The following is a 22145-nucleotide window of genomic DNA, read 5'->3' as shown; positions in this document are numbered from 1 at the left end:
CACTTGAATTTGGATGAATGAGGGGTGACCTCATTGAAACCTATTGAATGGTGAAGGGCCTTGATAGAGTGTATGTGGAAAGGGTGGTTCATATGATGGGAGAGTCTACGACCAGAGAACGCAGCCACAGAATAGAGGGGTGTCCTTTTAGAATGAAGATGAGGAGGAGTTTCTTCAGCCAGAGAGTGGCGAATCTATGGAATTCTTTGCCACAGGCAGCTGTGGAGGCCAAGTCTTTATATATATTTAAGGCAGAGGTTGATAGATTCTTCATTGGTCAGGGTATGAAGGGATACTGGAAGTCCGCAGGAGATTTGAGCTGAGAGGAAAATTAGATCAGCCATGATGAAATGGCGGAGCAGACGATGGAACAAATGGCCTAATTCTGCTCCTATATCTTATGGTCTTATGTTCTTACGGTATCCTCTTTGATATTATTTTCATGCTGCTATTATTTTTCACTTCTAAAAGCCTTACAATCCTCTAACTTCCCACTAATTTTTGCTCTATTATATGCCCTTTGCTTTTATGTTGGAAGTGACTTCCTTTGTCAGCCACGGTTGTGTCATCCTGCCGTTACAATACTTCTGTCTCGCCACACCACTGTATTCAGATGACACCCATTTGTTGCTCTCTGCCTGGATGAGGGGTGCTGTCTCACTGGTTCCCTCTCAGATGATGCCCATTTGTTGCTCTCTGCCTGGATGAAGGGTGCTGTCTCACTGGTTCCCTCTCAGATGACGCCCATTTGTTGCTCTCTGCCTGGATGAAGGGTGCTGTCTCACTGGTTCCCTCTCAGATGACGCCCATTTGTTGCTCTCTGCCTGGATGAGGGGTGCTGTCTCACTGGTTCCCTCTCAGATGACGCCCATTTGTTGCTCTCTGCCTGGATGAAGGGTGCTGTCTCACTGGTTCCCTCTCAGATGACGCCCATTTGTTGCTCTCTGCCTGGATGAAGGGTGCTGTCTCACTGGTCCCCTCTCAGATGACGCCCATTTGTTGCTCTCTGCCTGGATGAAGGGTGCTGTCTCACTGGTTCCCTCTCCGCAGGTGTCATACTCGGCTTCTGTCTCAGGAAATATCAGATGAGCTTCCGCCAGGTGAAGTACTTCTCCTTCCCGGGAGAACTGCTGATGCGCATATTACAGATGATGGTGATGCCCCTCATCATTTCCAGCTTGGTCACAGGTATGGGCACCGCTTACGTTGCAGCCGGCTTCAGAGTGACCTGCTTGGCGATCTTCTCTATGTCCGCGCTGAGGTGGTCAAAATCAGCTCCTTGTGCTTATTTCTAATGGTGGGACACACACAATGTACAGCTGGTAAGTTGGCGAAGAAAGCACAAATGATACTTTCCTTCATCAACTGGGGTATAGAAGATTAGAGCAGCAATATCGTGGCAGACGTTATAAAACAGTTGGTATTGGTTGATACCAAGTTCATAGTACTGTGGATACTGAGGAAGTTTGTCTGAGGCTACTGCAAGGTATGGATCAAATGGAAAGTCAGGCAAAGTGCGGGCAGATGGAATTCATTCCTGATAAAACAATTCAATCCCTTGAAACACAGGAACAGCATATATTGTAAAAAGTAGGACACTAAGGAGTGTTGATGAACAGAGAAGCAAGTCCATAGTTCCTTAAAAGTTGCCTGTGGACCATGCGATATATGATGGTGAAGATCTATGGCATGCTTGCTTTCACAGGTCAGGGCACAGAAATATAGAAGTTAAGATTATGTTGCAACCTTACAAAATACTGGTTAGTCACCCTTTGGAGAACTGTGAGCACTTCTGGTCATTGTGCAATAGGATGCATGTGATTAGCTAGGGAGAGCGCAGAGAAAGTTCACCATGATTGCAGGACTTCAGTTATGGGGAAAGACTGGATAGGAGTGGAGGAGGATGAGAGGTATTTATAAAGGATGCTGATAAGGGTAGGGCATTCACTTGTGAGAGGAAGGAGTTTTAAGGGGATCAGAGGGGCAAGTGTTTTACACTTCAAGGCTTGAGGGCCAAATGGCCCACTCCTGCATCTATTTCTTCACTGTTTCTACATGTGTGAAGATTGATGACATGTAAATGCAGTGCTTTTATTAAGTAACTGGAGAATAAAATGTGCTTGTATTCAGTGACTTGCCCAATGAACTGCAGATAACACATGATCGGTGAATAAATTGCCCAAATTTGGTCAACTGTTGAATGAAATGTGTGTACGTATTTGGTGACTTATGAATGAATTATGTGCATTTAGCAAGATGTAAATGAACTGTGTGTATACCTCATCAGTTGCTGTGTATACCTCATCAGTTGTGAATGAATTGTGTGTACACCTCATCAGTTGCTGAATGAACTGTCTGTATACATCACGGGACATTGAACCTTCACTACCTCGCTTTTTTAATGTATATTTCCGTTTTTGCACAATTTTTGATCTATTCAATATACGTATACAGTAATTGATTGATTATTTTTTCTCCTATATTATCTATTGCATTGAACTACTGCTGCTAAGTTAACAAATCTCACGATGCATGACGGTGATAGTAAACCTGATTCTGATTCTGATCGGTTGCTGAATGAATTTCTCGGAATGTTGACAATGTGGAAAGAGGTTTGTACTGGCTCTCTGTAAGATCCAGCCAAGGTGTTGGGATGTGATGGAACCAGAGAACCATACAGCATGGTAACAGACCCATCAGGCCAACTTGTCCATGCCAGCTGTGTTCACATTTGGCCCATAGCCCTCTAAATACTTCCTAACACTGCACTTACCATAAGGCTATAAGACATAGGAGCAGAATTAGGCCAATCAGCCCATCGAGTCTGTTCCACTATTCCATCATGGCTGTTCCCAGATCCCACTCATCCCCATACACCTGCCTTCTCACATATCCCTTGCCCTGACTGATCAGGAAACAATCAACTTCTGCCTTAAATATACCCAAGCACTTGGCCTCCACTGCAGTCTGTGGCAGAGCATTCCACAGATTTACTACTCTCTGGCTAAAAAGATTCTTCCTTATCTCTCCTAAAAGATCTCCCCTCAATTTTAAGGCTGTGCCCTTTAGTTCTGGACACCCCCACCAGAGGAAAAGTCCTCTCCACATCCACCTTATCTAGTCCTTTCAACATTCAGTAGGATTCAGTACGATCCCCCTGCACTCTTCAAAATTACAGTGAGTACAGACCCAAAGCTGCCAAATACTACTCATATGTTAACCCCTTCATTCCAGGAATCATCCTCATGAACCTCCTCTGGACTCTCTCCAAAAACAACACATCCTTTCTGAGATATGGGGTCCAAAACTGTTGACAATATTCTTAAGTGTGGCCTGACTAGTGTCTTATAAAGGCTCAGCATTATAGAACCTAGAACATAGAAAACCTACAGCACAATACAGGCCCTTTGGCCCACAATGCTGTACTGTACATGTACCTACTTTAAATTACCAAGGGTTACCCGTCCTTGCTTATCTCCTTTTTATATTCTATTCCTCTTGAAATAAATGGCACCATTGCCTTCTTTACCACAGAGTCAACCTGTAAATTAGCCTTCTGGAAGTCTTGCACGAGGGCGGTTAAGTCCCTTTGCACCTCTGATGTTTGAATTTTCTCCCCCTTTAGATAATAGTCTATACTGTTGTTCCTTTTACCAGAATGTATCATCATACATTTCCCAACAATGTACTCCATCTGCTACTTTTTTGCCCATTCTTCCAATTTGTCTGTCCTGCTGCAATCGCATTGCTTCCTCAGCACTACCTACCCCTCCACTTACCTTCATATCACCCGTAAAATTTGCCACAAAGCCATCAATTCCATCATCGAAATCACTAACAAACAATGTGAAAAATACTGACCCCAAGGAACACCAGGAACAGACCAGAAAAGACCCCCTTTTCCCCCTCGCTGCCTCCTGCCTGTCAGCCATTCCTCTGTCCATGCCAGTATCTTTCCTGTAACGCCATGGGATTCTATCTCGTTAAGTAGCCTCATGTGTGGCACATTAGCAAATGTCTTCTGAAAATTCAAGTAAATGACATCCACTGCCTCTCCTTCAAAAAAGAAATAATGAATGAACTTGTCTACTTATGTCTACGGGAAAGTTTTCTCAAATAATATGTAGATGGCCCTCGGAGAAAAGGGACATTTGATTTGCTGTTAGGCGAACAGGCTGGGTTGGAGAGGCTTTGGGATCAGTGACATTCCATTAGCTTTAAGATAGATATGGCAAAAGAATAAACTGGTGCACACAAAGAATTTTAGTGTCATCAGCAAACTGACTAATCATTCTCATCCAAATCATTAATAGAGATGACAAACAACAGGGTAGGTGGTATCAATCCCAGGCACACCACTGGTCACAGGCCTCCAGTCTGAAAAACAACTGAAAAACTTATATGCTCAGTACAGATATTGTGGGCCAGACAACCCCAACAGGCGGACCGCAGGAACCAAATGTCTGGACCGCGCCGACCCATTGGCACTTACGTGAACACACCTGTCTTAACATGTAAATAAAGCGCACGGTGCTCTAATTTATTTTAACCTCATCCCACACCGTACACTTGACCTACGCCCCCGTAGTGCGCGTGACCTACTGTCCTCGACTAGACAGCGGACAACTAATCTGCAATTACAAGGCAACAACCACACTGTTGCGGACATGTATGAGGGGCTTAAAGCTTTCCGGTCAAAGCTGAACCTTTTGGAGAGAGAGATTCACGGGACAAAGTTGCACTTTCCACGTCTGCGGGAGCATTGCGAGTAGAACGAAATGTGGGTGGATCCAGTGATGAAGGATTTCGTGACTAGCCTGGCAGAAAACTTCAGGGAACGATTTGAAAGCTCCCCTAAACTCTCAGGTGACATCCTCCTCTTCCTGAGACAGCCGTTCTCCGTTTTGGCTGACGGCCAGTAGGCTGCAGAGGCCAAAAGGCTGGTGCCTTCCATAGGTGAAGCAACTGTTCAGATGGATGTCTTGGAAATGGGAACACCTGATTTCCTCAAGCACAACACAAGGATGTTGGGGTGAGTGGCTTTTGGATCAACGTGGTTCCCCGAGGTCAATACAAAAACACGAGAGCTATTGCAATGCTCCTACTCACACTGTTGCCCTACACGTACACATGTGAGTCACCGTTTTCTTCAATGAACTCAATCAAGAACCAGGACAGAAACAGACTCTCCAATGCACATCTTGGCCAGTGCCTCCGGATTGCCACAACAGAATACAGGCCCGCCATCAGAAGGGTTGCCTCATCCCGTCACTGTCACTTCTCTCACTGATTGGTGAGTGAATTAATTTATTTTTGTCCATTTGTCAATCTTATTATGGTGTAATAATAATATTACAACAACTATAATACTGATAATTTCATTTATAGCTACACTTCGTACTTCAAATGCTGCATCGGCAAGTTTGCGGCGCTGGAAGCTCATGGCAGGGAGAGTTTTTCTTCCTTCTACTGTCTGCATGAGATGATGGGACTTCCGAGAGACTTTGAGACTTTTTTTACCGTGCCCATGGTCTGTTCTTTATCAAATTACAGTATTGCTTTGCACTGTTGTAACTGTATGTTATAATTATGTGGTTTTTGTCAGTGTTTCAGTCTTGGTTAGTCTTGTGTTTCTGTGATATCATTCTGGAGGAACATTGTATCATTTCTTAATGCATGCATTACTAAATGACAATAAAAGAGGACTGAGTGTCCTCATAATCTAATCTAATCTACATAGTTTAATTAAAAAAGAACAAATAGCTTAAATGAGAGAACAGAAACAGTGGAAAAGGCAGTACTACTAAAACTCTGTGTGGAAGAGAAGTGGTGAAGACTACCACGTTTACAGTGTGTGTGTGTATGTGTGTGTGTGTGCGTGCGTGCACGCATGCATGTATTTTAAGTCCCAGATGAGTTCTCAATGTGACAGCTGACAGTTGTGATAGCTAGAGTCATAACTAAATGGTTGGTTTTGGACTTATTTTGTTTCAAGAATGCATTTGAGAATCCCAGGCCTAAATTATTACTACTACTACCACTACTACTAGTACTACTTAGGGTTGCCAACTTTCTCACTCCCAAATAAGGGACAAAAGTAGCAGTCAAATACGGGACACTTGTGTTTACCCCGAGAAAGACTACCATGACCATGAAGCATTGCGCGGGCACCTGTGTGCGCATGCGTGTACGTGCTGATTTTTTTCTACAAATCGGTCTTGGCTTAATCTTCCTGATTCTAATACACTGTATATACATTATTTCTACTTTGTGTAGACTGTGTATTTATCATATCATTCCTGCTTTTACTATATGTTAGTGTTATTTTAGGTTTTATGTGTTACTGGTATGATTTGGTAGGTTATTTTTTGGGTCTGGGAACGCTCAAAAATTTTTCCCATATAAATTAATGGTAATTGCTTCTGTGCTTTACACCATTTCGGCTTATGAACGGTTTCATGGGAACGCTCTACCTTAGCAGGGGAAATACAGGACAAGGGCGGTTCCGTATGGGACAAACCAATTTAGCTGATGCCCTGGCTAATACGGGACAGTTGGCAACCCTACTACTACTACTAGTACTACTACTACTAATAATAATAATGGTAATAGCAGCAACAACAACATCTGTCCATAAAACAACTTTCTAGCGCAGTGAAAAAAACCCTGGACGTTTTGGCCCTTGGCTTGGCATGCTTGACATAATTTGGCCCTGGTGGAAAACTAACTGGGGAACCCTGTAGAGGGCCAAAGTGCCAATCATGTGCTATACTATTTTATGTTCCACAACTGGAAAGTTTTGTGTCCAGTTGGCTATCCCTCAGAGATTTTTTAAATACTTTAGTAGTAAAAGAAAAGTCACAGAGGAAGTTAAACGTATTAGGAATAATAGTGGGGTGATAAATTATGCAGTAAAGGACATAGCAGATACTCTTAACACATACTTTGCTGAAGTATTCACCTGCAAATGTGTTAGTACTACGCCAGTAAGTGTACAGAAAAGTAAGGTTGTTTTAAAGGATTTAGAGATCTTAGAAAGTGAGGTCCTGCTTCAGCTGAAAGTTAATAAATCTCCAGGGCCAGACAACACATGTCCAAGGGTACTTAAAAAGGTCAGTGATTATATATACAAACCTCTAACATGTATTTTTCAAAAGTCATTGAAGACTGGTGAAATCCCTGAGGACTGGAAATGGGCTAACGTTGTCCCAGTATATTAGAAGGGTGACCGCACTGACCCTGATAACTATGGACCAGTAACCTTAACGTGCATTACAGGCCAGATACTGAAAGCAGTAATAAAGATTGAGATGGGAAAGCAGGGATAAGAACAGGCATGTTAGCAGAAAGCCAGCGTGGGTTCAGGAAGGGGAAATCACGTTTTACTAATGTTGGAGTTCTATGAAGAGGCAACGAAAATTTAAGATAACAGTCGAGCAGTTGATAGCATACACATAGACTTTCAGAAAGCTTTTGACAAGGTACCCCGCAAGAGGTTAATAATCAAATTACAGGAGGCAGGGATTTGGGGTATGGTGTATGAATGGGTACAGAATTGGCTCAAAAACAGAAAACAATGAGTTATGGTGAGAGGATCACGTTCACACCTAAAAGATGTTAAAAATGGGGTTCTGCAGGGATCAGTTTTGGGGCCACTGCTGTTTTTAATTTACATTAATGATTGGATAAACATAACAAATATGCTAGTAAAGTTTGCCGACAACACAAAATTAGGGGGCTGGGCTGATACCGATTCTGCTGCCCGAATGTTACAGTTAGATCTAAACAAAATCCAGATGTGGCAGATAAATGGCAGATGAAATTTGGTGTAAGTGAATGTAAAGTATTACACATGGGGAATAGAAATTTAGATATAAATATACAGTGGGGGGCTTGAGTTAGAAAGTGCACCGTATGAGGAGGATTGGGGCATCCTGGTAGACTCGTCACTATCAACAGCTAGGCAACGCACAGAAGCGATTAGGAAGGCTAAGAGAATGCTGGGCTGTATAATGCGCTCAGTGGAGTTCAAATCTAGAGACGTTCTCCTTGAGCTGTACAATGGGCTGTAAGGCCACACCTTAAACACTGTGTACAATTCTGGTCTCCATATTGTGTGAGGGATGTGAAGGCACTGGGGAGTCTAGAGAAGGGCAACAAGACTCATTCCAGGTCTGCAGGGTATGAGCTATGAAGAAAGATAGTAAGAATTAAATCTTTTTAGCCTAAGTAGACGTAGAATGAGAGGAGACATGATAGAAGTGTTCAAATCAATAAGGATACAAGTGAGGTGGATGCCAGCTGCTATTTCAAAATTAATCCATCAAGGACACGGGGCCATTGGTGGAGACTGGTTAAGGGGAGATTTCAGACGAACATCAGGAAGCATTTCTTTACACAGCAAGTTGTGGACACACAGAACAAACTACCTAGTTGTGTAGTTGAGAGTAGTACCTTGGAGATTTTCAAATCTAAACTTGTTAGTTATTTCAACACACTCTGTGAATAGGAATTTGGCAAACTTTAGTGGGTCGAATGGCCTGTTCTTGTCACAAACTTTCTGATGTACTAATGTTCTAATTTCATGTTCTAATGTTCTAACCCTCTGGACCTGTGGGATTTTGGCAAAAGCCTTGCTGAAGTCTATGTAGACAACATCAACTGCCCTGCTCTCATCAATCCTCTCGGTCAGCTTTTAAAAAAACACAGTTAACTATGAGGTTCATTGAAAATCTAAGGACTGTGGGTTTTCCAGCTTATCTGTATGAGTGAGGTAGGAAACAAGATATAGTGGTTGGAGGGGACAGAGTAGAGAAGAGGACTGACATTGGTTTCTGCAGCAACAGAACAGTCCTGAATGGTACCAAGGTCTGAGACATCCGCCTCAGGCTGGAGGAGATCTCGGAGAGAGCTGTACTACATAGACACAGGGGTTCTCTGTAGAGAGTAATTATGTGACTAAACCTCAGCATTATTACCTGATCCCTATGGGCAATGGCAGAGGGCAAATATGAATAAGGAACTGAATGTGTGGCTCAAGGATTGGCCTGGCATTGGGGAAAGTGGGAATATTTGATAGCTGAATCCCCTGGACCTGTCTTCACAGGAAGGAAGGAGGATTTTAAACTAAGCAACAGGGGCAAGGGATGAAAGTCAGAATGGGTCAAAACAAATCTGGAGAGAAACAACACAGATGCACTTGGGGGAAAAAAAAAAGAACAAAGGGGATAAAAGAGGCAATTACAGATCAGCGGAAGGGAAATTTTTGGAAAAAATGTCCTGACAGGAAGGATTAATATGTGCTGGGAGAGAAAGGGAAGGATAAGGGATCATTAATGGACTTGTGAAGGAAAGATCCACGCTAACTAATTTGATAGAATTTTTCAAGGGGTGACTGGTGTTGTTGATGTGGTCCTCGTGGGCTTCTTTAGGGCTTTTGATGTAATCCCACTGTCCATTAGCACGGCAGGCTGTACTTGGTATTGTGTAAGGAGATTAGATTAATTACTGACCCCATCACAAAGGCACCCCCACATATGGGAATGATCAGAACATGAATGCATTTTATATTCAGTCTGAGGGGGAGAAGAATGGTCCAAGACTAGTTCATGACATTAAGTAAGGGAAACATAGGAATAGAAAGCGACCGAACTAAAATTATCTGCAAACTAGGTTAAAGGATTGATTTGTGGATATGCAGACAGATTATGAAGAGGAGTCTTGAGGTTGCAAGGTGAGGGGCCACCATGCATTGATAACTGAGAAAAGGAAGTTTGTATTGAACTGAAAGAAAAGATGTAGAATTATTCAGGTCAGAAGAATGGACAGAATTTTAAAATGGCAGAGAATGCCTTAAATATTAACAAGGAAAAAAAAACTAATCATTAAAATAGAGACTTTCTACAGATGTTTAGAAAAAGTTGAAGTGATTATTAGTCCTGCTTGTACCATATAGCCTACTGTATAATATAGGACTATTTTATGTCGTAGTAACACGTTATTGAGCATGCGCTATTAGGTGCGTATTGATCTGTATATATGTGTTCAGTTCGGGTTCCGTAAGTAAAAGCCCCTGTTAACTTAGCTCCAGTCTTCAGCGTTTTTATTAATAGAAACATAGAAAATAGGTGCAGGAGTAGGCCATTTGGCCCTTCGAGCCTGCACTGCCATTCAGTATGATCATGGCTGATCATCCAACTCAGAACCCTGTACCAGCCTTCCCTCCATACCCCCGATTCCTTTAGCCACAAGGGCCATATCTAACTCCCTCTTAAATATAGCCAATGAACTGGCCTCAACTGTTTCCTGTGGCAGAGAATTCCACAGATTCACCACTCTCTGTGTGAAGAAGTTTTTCCTAATCTCGGTCCTAAAAGGCTTCCCCTTTATCCTCAAACTGTGACCCCTCGTTCTGGACTTCCCCAACATCGGGAACAATCTTCCTGCATCTAGCCTGTCCAATCCCTTTAGGATTTTATACAGTTCAATAAGATCCCCCCTCAATCTTCTAAATTCCAACGAGTGTAAGCCTAGTTCATCCAGTCTTTCATCATATGATAGTCCTGCCATCCCAGGAATCAATCTGGTGAACCTTCTTTGTACTCCCTCTTTGGCAAGGATGTCTTTCCTCAGATTAGGGGACCAAAACTGCACACAATACTCCAGGTGTGGTCTCACCAAGGCCTTGTACAACTGCAGTAGTACCTCCCTGCTCCTGTACTCGAATCCTCTTGCTATAAATGCCTGCATACCATTCGCCTTTTTCACCGCCTGCTGTACCTGCATGCCCACTTTCAATGACTGGTGTATAATGACACCCAGGCCTCGTTGCACCTTCCCTTTTCCTAATCGGCCACCATTCAGATAATAATCTGTTTTCCTGTTTTTGCCACCAAAGTGGATAACTTCACATTTATCCACATTAAATTGCATCTGCCATGAATTTGCCCACTCACCTAACCTATCCAAGTCACCCTGCATCCTCTTAGCATCCTCCTCACAGCTAACACTGCAACCCAGCTTCGTGTCATCCGCAAACTTGGAGATGCTGCATTTAATTCCCTCATCCAAGTCATTAATATATATTGTAAACAACTGAGGTCCCAGCACTGAGCCTTGCGGTACCCCACTAGTCACTGCCTGCCATTCTGAAAAGGTCCCGTTTATTCCCTCTCTTTGCTTCCTGTCTGCTAACCAATTCAACCAATTGGTTACCGTTGTGGGAACATGTCACATGATCCTGATGACTGTTGGTTTAAAGATAAAGAATGACGAAACTGTGGCAAACAGGGCCACACTGGCAGAGTATGCAAAGCTAGTAAACAGCAGGAAAAGGGCAAAATACAGAGAAACAAGAAACCCCAGAAAGGAAAATACAACAATGTACACAAAATGGAAGAAAGCAATTCTGATGAAAATGACTCAGACAAAAGTGAATTGTCTTGTCTGCCACTTCACAGCGTGGAAGAGACAGATGATCGAAGAGTAATATGGATCAATCCACAAGTGGCAGGAGTGAGACTGAAAATGGAGTTGAACACAGGCTCAGCTTTAACAGTGATCTCTGTACACGACTACAGATGACTGTTTTCACACATACCTCTGAAACGAACTAAACTACTGCTAAAGACTTACACAGGACAGAAAGTACGTCCCAAAGGTAAAACTAAAGTGACAGTGACCTACAGAGACAAAGCACAGCAGCTGAACCTCCATGAACTGAAAAATGGAGGACCACTGTTGCTGGGACATGAATGGCTCAGGAAAATCCAGTTGGATTGGCACACCATCGAGGCACTAGTTGTGTCAGCAAAGGAGGGCAGCAAGGCTACATCTGAGAGACTGTCACAAATACTTGCTGACTCTGAGGAAGTGTTCATGAAAGGAATAGGAACACTTCAAGGCATGAAGACAAGGATTGAGATTGAGGAAAATGCATGTCCAAAATTTCACAAAGCCAGACCAGTGCCAAAAGCAATCCGTCCTACAGTAGATGCAGAGCTGAAAAATCTGGAGCAGACTGGGGTCCTGTCAAAGATGGATTGGAGTGAATGGGCCACACCTGTTGTTCCAGTGATAAAGAAAACCTCCAGCACAAAACCAGGAAACCAAGCAAGGTGCTCATATGTGGTGAGTTTAAAGTGACTGTTAACCCAGTTCTCCACACAGTACAGTATCCCCTACTTCGTATTGAGGACATCTTTGCTTCCCTCTCAGGTGGGAAACATTTCACAAAAATCGATTTGACCCAGGCTTACCTTCAAATGGAAGTCGAGGAAGCATCCAAGAAATACCTGACAATAAATACACACAAAGGACTTTACCAGTGCAACAGGTTGGGGTGTTTGGGATAGCATCAGCTCCTGCAATCTGGCAAAGAGCAATGGACCAGGTCCTGCAGGGGATTCCAGGGACTCAGTGTTACCTGGATGACATCATTGTCACCGGCAAAGATGACGACGAACATCTTTCTAACCTAAAACAAGTGCTCACCGGGTGACGAGAATGTGGGCTCAGAGCTAATCGGCAGAAATATGAGTTTTTCAAAAAGGAAATTTCATACTATGGGCGTGTGATCAACAAGGATGGCTTACACACGTCTCAAGACAAGATAGAAGTGGTGCTTAAGGCACCACCACCTGAAAATGTGTCTCAGCTGAGAGCATATCTTGGACTAGTGAACTACTACCACAAGTTCTTGCCTAACCTATCCACAGTTCTACACCCATTAAATGCGCTATTACAGACGGGGACACAATGGAAGTGGACTGAGAGCTGTGAGAAAGTGTTTCAAAAAACTAAAAGACTCATAACTTCAGAAGGGGTGCTAATGCACTTTGACCCCTCCTTACCAATCCAACTAGCTTGTGATGCCTTGCCTCATGGTATAGGAGCTGTGTTATCGTACAGGTTTCCAGATGGTTCAGAAAGGCCTTTGCCTCAAGAACGCTAACTTCAGCTGAACGCAACTACACACAGATTGACAGAGAGGCCATAAGCCTCGTGCGGGGAGTCAAGAGATTTTGTCACTATCTATATGGCCAAAAGTTTACTTTGTTGACTGACCATCAGCCTCTCGTGTCAATCTTCAATCCAAGAAAAGTCGTTCCAGTGAATACAGCACAAAGGGTGCAGCGATGGTCTCTTTTCCTAGGAGGTCACAGGTATGACGCAGATGGGTTGTCACGTTTACCACTGCCGACTTCCAAGTTAACTATGCAAATGAGTTCAGCAGAGGCCTTTCACACAATAGTTGAACAATTACCAGTAACAAACAGCCTCATTGAAAGGGAAATACGCAATGACCCTACGTTGTCAAAAGTGTACGACATCACGGTAAAGGGATGGCCAGCGCGGGGTAACACGCTGTTTCCAGCCTTCTCAGCGAGGAAGGAGCAGTTGTCAGTGTGTCGGGGAACACTAATGTGTGGCTCATGAGTTGTGATTCCTCCCCAGCTACACACCAGAGTGCTGGAGGAACTGCACGAGGGGCACCTGAGTACCGTGAAGATGAAAAGTCTTGCCCGTGCCTATGTGTGGTGGCCAGGAATTGATAAACAGATTGAGGACTTGACCAAGAACTGCTCTGGATGTCAAAAGATCCAGAACACACCACCACAAGCCCCTCTCCATCTGTGGGAGTGGCCATTGACCCTATCTTTTTAATCACCATTGATGCACATTCCAAATGGCCAGAGGTCATGAAAATGAAGACAACCACACCAGAAAAGACCATTACAGTGCTGAGGACCATGTTCGCCAGGAATGGCGTACCAGAGCAAATCTGCACAGACAATTTGTCTCTGAAGAATTCCAAAGTTTTGTGAAGAACAATAGAATCAAGCACTTTACATCAGCTCCTTACCATCCATCCACAAACGGCTTGGCAGAAAGATTTGTACAGAGATTCAAGAAAGCCCTCAAGGCAAAGGACAGTGAAAATCGACCACTGCAACACAAGATAGACAACTTCCTCCTTGCCTATCGTAATGCAGTACATGCAACCACTAACCAGACTCCAGCGATGATGTTTCTGAACAGGAACCTGAGGTCCCGCATGGATCTTCTCAAACCAGATGTACAACTTGATGTGGAGAACAGACAGTTCAAACACTTGAATGCTAAGTCAACATGGAGCTTCAGTGTCGGACAGTCAGTTCTTGCACGGGATTACCGGACTGAAAAGTGGCAGCCGGGTATAATTTCTGCCATAGACGAGCCACTGATATATAGAGTACAGGTGGGAGAAAACGTATGGAGACGTCATGTAGACCAAATCCTGGATGCTCGGGTGAAAAACACAACAATACCTTGCCCGGACTCCCCAGAAATAGAATCAAACACTCCTGATGTGATTACATCAGCCTCGCCCACAGATAAGCCTGTCATCAGTGCTGAGGGCCCACCTGATGTACCTGTGGAGACTAATCCCCCAAACCAAACGTTGCAGGGCAGACGTTACCCGAAGAGGCAGAGGAGGCCCCCCCACCGAGACTTCAGTTATAATAATAATAATAATTATTATTACATTGTTATAATTTCATATTATTAAGTTACTAATTAAACAGTTGGTGGGCATTTGTATATTAAAGGTACACATACAGTATTTGTTTAGCGTAGTGCCCCTTAAAAAAAAACAGTTGATACACTTTTAAAATAAAAGGGGAGGAGTGTGCCATATAGCCTACTGTATAATATGGGACTATTTTGTGTCGTAGTAACACATTACTGAGCATGTGCTATTAGGTGCGTATTGATCTGTATATATGTGTTCAGTTCGGGTTCCGTAAGTAAAAGCTCCTGTTAACTTAGCTCCAGTCTTTAGCGTTTTTATTAATGATATTGTTGTGTAAATGGCCACATACACAACACTGTGGAAAACGAGTTTGGAAATAATAGATAGTTATATCGGGAATTTTCTCACAAATTTGAGTTTTTTTGAAGAGGTAGCAAAAAGGTTTGATGAAGCAACACTCACAACACGCTGGAGGAACTCAGCAGGTCAGGCAGCATCCGTGGAAATGATGAGTTGACGTTTCAGGCCGGAACCCTTCGTCAGGACTGTAGGGGGAAGGGGTAGAGGCCCTATAAAGAAGGTGGGGAGAGGGTGGGAAGGAGAAGGCTGGTAGGTTCCAGGTGAAAAACCAGGAAGGGGAAAGATAAAGGGGTGGGGGAAGGGAGGCAGGGAGGTGATAGGCAGGAAAGGTGAAGAAAGAATAGGGTAAACACAATGGGTAGTAGAAGGAGGCGGGACCATGAGGAGGTGGTAGGCAGCTGGGGGAGGGGGCAGAGTGACATAGGGATAGGGGAAGGGAGGGGGAGGGAATTACCGGAAGTTGAGACCTACCACAGGTTTGATGAAGGCTGGGTGTTGGAAGTCGTCTGCATGGAACTTATGAAGTTCTTTCATGAGGTCTGACACGGTAGAACATAAGACCATAAGATATAGGAGCAGATTTGGGCCATTTGGCCCATCATGTCTACTCCACCATTTCATCATGACTGATCCATTTTCTACTCAGCCCCAATCTCCTGACCCCCTCCTTATCCCTTTAAGCCCTGACAAATCAAGAATCTATCAAACTCTGCCTTAAATATACACAAAGGCTTGGTTTCCACAGCTACTTCTCCCACCACAGGAAACATCCTCTCCACAGCCACTCTATCAAAGCTTTCATCATTCGATAGGTTTCAATGTGGTCTTCTGAGTTCTTGTGAATACAGGCCCAGAGCCATCAAATGCTCTTCATATGACAATCCTGGAATCATTTTCATGACAACACACACAAAATGCTGGTGGAACGCAGCAGGCCAGACAGCATCCATAGGAAAAAACATAGTCGACATTTCGGGCCAAGACCCTTTTCATTTTCGTGAACCTTCTTTGAACTCTCTCCAGTTTCAGCACATCATTTTCTAAGTTAAAGACCTAAAACTGCTCACAGTACTCCAAGTGAGGCCTCATCAGTGCATTATCAAGTCTCATCATTACATTTTTGCATTTATGTTCTAGTCCTCACAAAATTAATGCTAACCTAGCATTTGCCTTGTTCACCACAGACTCAACCTGCAAATTAACCCTCAGGGAAACCTGCACGAGGACTTCCAAGTCCCTTTGCGCCTCAGTTTTATGTATTTTCTCTCCATTTAGAATCTAATCGACTATTTCATTTCTTCTACCAAAGTGCATGACCATACACTACCTGTCACTGTATTCTATCTGCCACTTCTTTGCTCACTCTCCTAATCTAAGTCCTTCTGTAGCCTCTGTACTTCCTCGAAATACCTGCCCCTCCACCTATCTTCGTATCATCTGCAAACTTTGCAATAAAGCCATCAATTTCATCATCCAAGTCTTTGACCTATAACTTAAAACAATCGGTCCCAATACAGACTCCTGTGGAACACCACTAGTCACCAGCAGCCAACCAGAAAAGGCTCCCTTCATTCTCACTCTTTGCCTCCTGCCAATCAGCCAGTGCTTTATCCACGCTAGAATCTCTCCTGTAATACCATGGACTCGTAGCTTGTTTAGCAGCCTCATGTGGGCACCTTGTCAAAGGCCTTTTAAAATCTAAGTACACAACATCAACTGATTGCCTATCCTGCTTGTTATCCCTTCAAAGAATTGCAACAGATTTGTCAGGCAAGATTTTCCCTTGAGGAAACCATGCTGACTACGGCCTATTTTATCGTGTGCCTCTAAGTACCCCGAAACCACATCCTTAGCATTCGACTCCAAGCCCCTCGTCTCGAGGACCGACAGACTCTCGCTCTCTATCAGAAGAGAGAGAGTGAGAGAAAGGGATTGCTCAAGTACAGGGGCCTTTTTCTGACAGCAGCCAGTGATTAGCAAACACACAGCCTGCTGTCTTGATGTTTCAGTCACCCACAATGCTTCAGTTGGCGAAATTGACGAGGAAACAGGTCATCCACGGGGTTGTGCCCTGAGGCCTCATTTCTTCCAGGCCATTCCTAGAGAGAGCAAAGCGCTAGACTGCACAGCCAGTCTGAAAACCCACCGAGTGAAGAGCTGTAGTTTGAACTGTAGATCATGGACTCTGACAGAATCTCGAGAAGAAAAGACATAAAAGCAAAAATAAAAGCTGTTTCGTGGTCGAACTGGAAGTTGTCTGGGTCTGCAAAAACCGCTGGTGCCATCTTTCTTCACTCCTCCCCCAGGACTAGAGATGATGCAAATATTTCTGCCAGGGACCCAGAAATTTCTTCTTTTGCTTCCCAAAATGTTATTGGAAATGTTTTTCCAAAATAAACTTTGTTTGTGAGAAGAAAACGTGCCTGATTCCCTACTTGTGTAGTGTAATTCAGTCCATGTAGTCACAGCATTAATTCTGTATGAGTCATGTTTGCATAATGTGTACCTCTCACCACTGCTACTCATGGTCTCCTGGGATGAAGCAAACTTCCAGTGTTTGGGGGACTTCTGGAGGCTGAAGGACCCCAGACTGCCAAACTTCTCAGAGCCTTTGCATTGACTATACCAGGCTTCAGTGCATCCCTGCAGCCTTTAGTACGTTCCCCTGCAGCCTGGACTGTGCCAACTGGCAGCATTCCCTTGTGGACATCTTGTACTGAATAATCAACAAGTTTCAGGCTGACCAAAGAGTATCTTTCACTGAGTTGATGACCTTCCAGTAGCACTGATGTGTGTGTCCTGGGAACAATCTGAGGAGCAGAGAAGCCTCTGTAAGACAGCTGTTCAGGATAAGAACTGTCACAAAAGGGTGGGCAACTGTCTCTTCCTCAGTGCATCCATCCTGAGGAGAGTATGTGTTGAGAGTGAGATTCCTACAGGAACGTCCCTCTCACTGCCAGCCAAATGGGTTCTGAGTGCTTGCTGAGTTTTAGTAATGGTCATTCTGCTATTTGGACATTGTGTTCAGGGAACCTCCTACAGCATCCATCATGTCTGCCCTGCATCCTCTGCAGGATGTTTCAGTCACACCACCATCTGGTTGGCTTGTGTTTCGTGGTGGATTTCTGGAAGAAACAACGCAGTTATGATGGGATATGGAGGGCTATGGTCCCAGTGCAGGTTGATGGGAGTAGGCAATTTAAATGGTTTTGGCATGGACTAGATGGGCCAAAGGGCCTGTTTCTGTGCTGCACTTGTCTATGACTCTATGACATAGAAACATCTTTTTCCAAAGAAGAAGCATACAAATTAGCCAGAAAAAGTGGCTCACCTGAGGACTGGGAGAAATTCAGAGTTCAGCAGAGGAGGACAAAGGGCTTAATTAGGAAGGGAAAAAAGATTATGAGAGAAAACTGGCAGGGAACATAAAAACTGACTGAAAAAGCTTTTATAGATATGTGAAAAGAAAAAGATTGGTTAAGACAAATGTAGGTCCCCTACAGACAGAAACAGGTGAATTGATTATGGGGAGCAAGGACATGGCAGACCAATTGAATAACTACTTTGATTCTGTCTTTACTAAGGAGGACATAAATAATCTTCCGGAAATAGTAGGGGACAGAGGGTCCAGTGAGATGGAGGAACTGAGGGAAATACATATTAGTAGGGAAGTGGTATTAGGTAAATTGAAGGGATTAAAGGTAGATAAATCCCCTGGGCCAGATGGTCTGCATCCCAGAGTGCTTAAGGAAGTAGCCCAAGAAATAGTGGATGCATTGGTGATAATTTTTCAAAACTCTTTAGATTCTGGACTAGTTCCTGAAGATCGGAGGTTGGCTAATGTAACCTCACTTTTTAAAAAAGGAGGGAGAGAGAAACCAGGGAACTATAGACCGGTTAGCCCAACATCGGTGGTGGGGAAAATGCTAGAGTCAGAAAATGGATGACTCCAACATCTTCCCAACCACTGAGGTTAGACTAACTGGCATATAATTCCCTTTCTTCTGAATCTCTCCCTTCTTCAAGAGGAAAGTGACATCTGCAATCTTCCTGTCTTCTGGAACCATTCCAGAATCTAGTGATTCTTGAAAGATCATTACTAAGGTCTCCACAATCTCTTCAGCCACCTCATTCAGAACCCTGGGGTGTAGACTATCCAGTCCAGGGGACGTATCTACCTTCGTTTTAGTTTCCCAAGAACCTTCTCTCTAGTAATGGTAACTTCACACACTTCATGACCCCTGACACCTGGAACTTCCACCATACTGCTACTGTTTTCCACAGTGAAGAGTGATGCAAAATACTTATTCGGTTCATCTGCCATTTCCTTGTCCCCCATTACTACCTCTCCAGTATTATTTTCTGGTGCTCCAAGGTAGTGGATTCAGCCCAGTACATTACGGGTGTAATCCTCCCAACCATTGAGCACATCCCTTGTTTGGTGGATCCAGAACTGGCTTGCCCACAGAAGGCTTCCTCTAATATCCCCCTTGAACTTCCCACCCCTTACCTTAAAGCCATGTCCTCTTGTATTGAGCAGTGGTGCCCTGGGGACGAGGCGCTGGCTATCCACTCTATCTATTCCTCTTATTATCTTGTACACCTCTATCACGTCTCCTCTCATCCTCCTTCTCTCCAAAGAGTAAAGCCCTAGCTCCCTTAATCTCTGATCATAATGCATACTTTCTAAACCAGACAGCATCCTGGTAAATTTCCTCTGTACCCTTTCCAATGCTTCCACATCCTTCCTATAGTGAGGTGACCAGAACTGGACACAATACTCCAAGTGTGGCCTAACCAGAGTTTTATAGAGCTGCATCATTACATCGCGACTTTTAAACTCTATCCTTCGACTTATGAAAGCTAACACCCCATAAGCTTTCTTAACTACCCTATCCACCTGTGAGGCAACTTTCAGGGATCTGTGGACATGTACCCCGAGATCCCTCTGCTCCTCCACACTACCAAGTATCCTGCCATTTACTTTGTACTCTGCCTTGGAGTTTGTCCTTCCAAAGTGTACCACCTCACACTTCTCCAGGTTGAACTCCATCTGCCACTTCTCAGCCCACTTCTGCATCCTATCAATGTCTCTCTGCAATTTTTAACAATCCTCTACACTATCTACAATACCACCAACCTTTGTGTTGTCTGCAAACTTGCCAACCCACCCTTCTACCCCCACATCCAGGTTGTTAATAAAAATCACGAAAAGTAGAGGTCCCAGAACAGATCCTTGTGGGACACCACTAGTCACAATCCTCCAATCTGAATGTACTCCCTCCACCACCACCCTCTGCCTTCTGCAGGCAAGCCAATTCTGAATCCACCTGGCCAAACTTCCCTGGATCCCATGCCTTCTAACTTTCTGAATAAGCCTACCATGTGGAACCTTGTCAAATGCCTTACTAAAATCCATATAGATCACATCCACTGCACTACCCTCATCTATATGCCTGGTCACCTCCTCAAAGAACTCTATCAGGCTTGTTAGACACGATCTGCCCTTCACAAAGCCATGCTGACTGTCCCTGATCAGACCATGATTCTCTAAATGCCTATAGATCCTATCTCTAAGAATCTTTTCCAACAGCTTTCCCACCACAGACGTAAGGGTCACTGGTCTATAATTACCTGGACTATCCCTACTACCTTTTTTGAACAAGGGAACAACATTCGCCTCCCTCCAATCCTCCGGTACCATCCCGTGGACAACGAGGACATAAAGATCCTAGCCAGAGGCTCAGCAATCTCTTCTCTCGCCTCGTGGAGCAGCCTGGGGAATATTCCATCAGGCCCCGGGGACTTATCTGTCCTAATGTATTTTAACAACTCCAACACCTCCTCTCCGTTAATATCAGCATGCTCCAGAACATCAACCTCACTCATATTGTTCTCACCATCATCAAGTTCCCTCTCATTGGTGAATACCGAAGAGAGGTATTCATTGAAGACCTCGCTTACTTCCACAGCCTCCAGGCACATCTTCCCACCTTTATCTCTAATAGGTCCTACCTTCACTCCTGTCATCCTTTTTTTCTTCACATAATTGAAGAATGCTTGGGGTTTTCCTTTACCCTACTCACCAAGGCCTTCTCATGCTCCCTTCTTGCTCTTCTCAGCTCCTTCTTAAGCTCCTTTCTTGCTTCCCTATATTCCTCAATAGACTCAGCTGATCCTTGCTTCCTAAACCTCATGTATGCTGCCTTCTTCCTCCTGACTAGATTTTCCACCTCACTTGTCACCCATGGTTCCTTCACCCTACCATTCTTTATCTTCCTCACCGGGACAAATTTATCCCTTACATCCCGCAAGAGATCTCTAAACATTGACCACATGTCCATAGTAGATTTCCCTGCAAAAACATCATCCCAATTCACACCTGCAAGTTCTCGCCTTATAGCCTCATAATTTGCCTTTCCCCAATTAAAAGTTTTCCTGTCCTCTTTGATTCTATCCTTTTCCATGATAATTATAAAGGCCAGGGAGCAGTGGTCACTGTCCCCCAGATGCTCACCCACTGAAAGATCTGTGACCTGACCCGGTTCATTACCTAGTACTAGATCTGGTATGGCATTCCCCCATATTTACAATAGCATTGGAGAGAGATAGGAACAGACAAGTTAGAAAACGTTTAATCGGAGTAAGGGGAATTATGAAGCTATCAGGCAGGAAATTGGAGGCTTAAATTGGAAACAGATGTTCTCAGGGAAAAGTACAGAAGAAATGTGGCAAATATTCAGGAGATATTTGTGAGGAGTTCTGCATAGGTATGTTTCAATGAGACAGGAAAGTTATGGTAGGGTACAGGAACCGTGGTGTACAAAGGCTGTAATAAATGTAGTCAAGAAGAAAAGAAAAGCTTACAAAAGGTTCAGAGAGCTAGGTAATATTAGAGATCTAGAAGATTATAAGGCTAATAGGAAGGAGCTTAAGAAAGAAATTAGGAGAGCCAGAAGGGGCCATGAGAAGGCCTTGGCGGGCAGGATTAAGGCATTCTACAAGTATGTGAAGAGCAAGAGGATAAGACGTGAAAGAATAGGACCTATCAAGTGTGACCGTGCCAAAATATGTATGGAACTGGAGGAAATAGCAGAGGTACTTAATGAATACTTTACTTCAGTATTCACTATGGAAAAGGGTCTTGGTGATTGTAGTGATGACTTGCAGCAGACTGAAAAGCTTGAGTATGTAGATATTAAGAAAGAGGATGTGCTGGAGCTTTTGGAAAACATCAAGTTGGATAAGTCACCGGGACCGGATGAGATGT

General features: G+C 43.9%; 1 protein-coding gene across 5 annotated transcripts in view; it reads left to right on the top strand.

The window, feature by feature from the left end:
• LOC134346402 (excitatory amino acid transporter 1-like) overlaps positions 1–22145 on the top strand; it is an 82405-nt gene that overhangs the window by 2944 nt on the left and 57316 nt on the right. For 4 of the 5 annotated variants that reach the window (XM_063047773.1, XM_063047770.1, XM_063047771.1 and 1 more), the window contains exon 2: positions 1051–1188. The exons of the other annotated variant lie outside the window; for it this stretch is intronic. In XM_063047773.1, coding sequence (XP_062903843.1) covers positions 1051–1188 — 138 coding nt within the window. The remainder of the gene's footprint in view (positions 1–1050; positions 1189–22145) is intronic. 5 annotated transcript variants of the gene reach the window in all.

This window comes from Mobula hypostoma, chromosome 5 (genome assembly GCF_963921235.1).
Source record: "Mobula hypostoma chromosome 5, sMobHyp1.1, whole genome shotgun sequence".
In the NCBI taxonomy this organism is placed as follows: Eukaryota; Metazoa; Chordata; class Chondrichthyes; order Myliobatiformes; family Myliobatidae; genus Mobula; species Mobula hypostoma.
The sequence above is the reverse complement of the archived record's forward strand: the minus strand, read 5'-3'. Positions and strand labels throughout refer to the sequence as shown.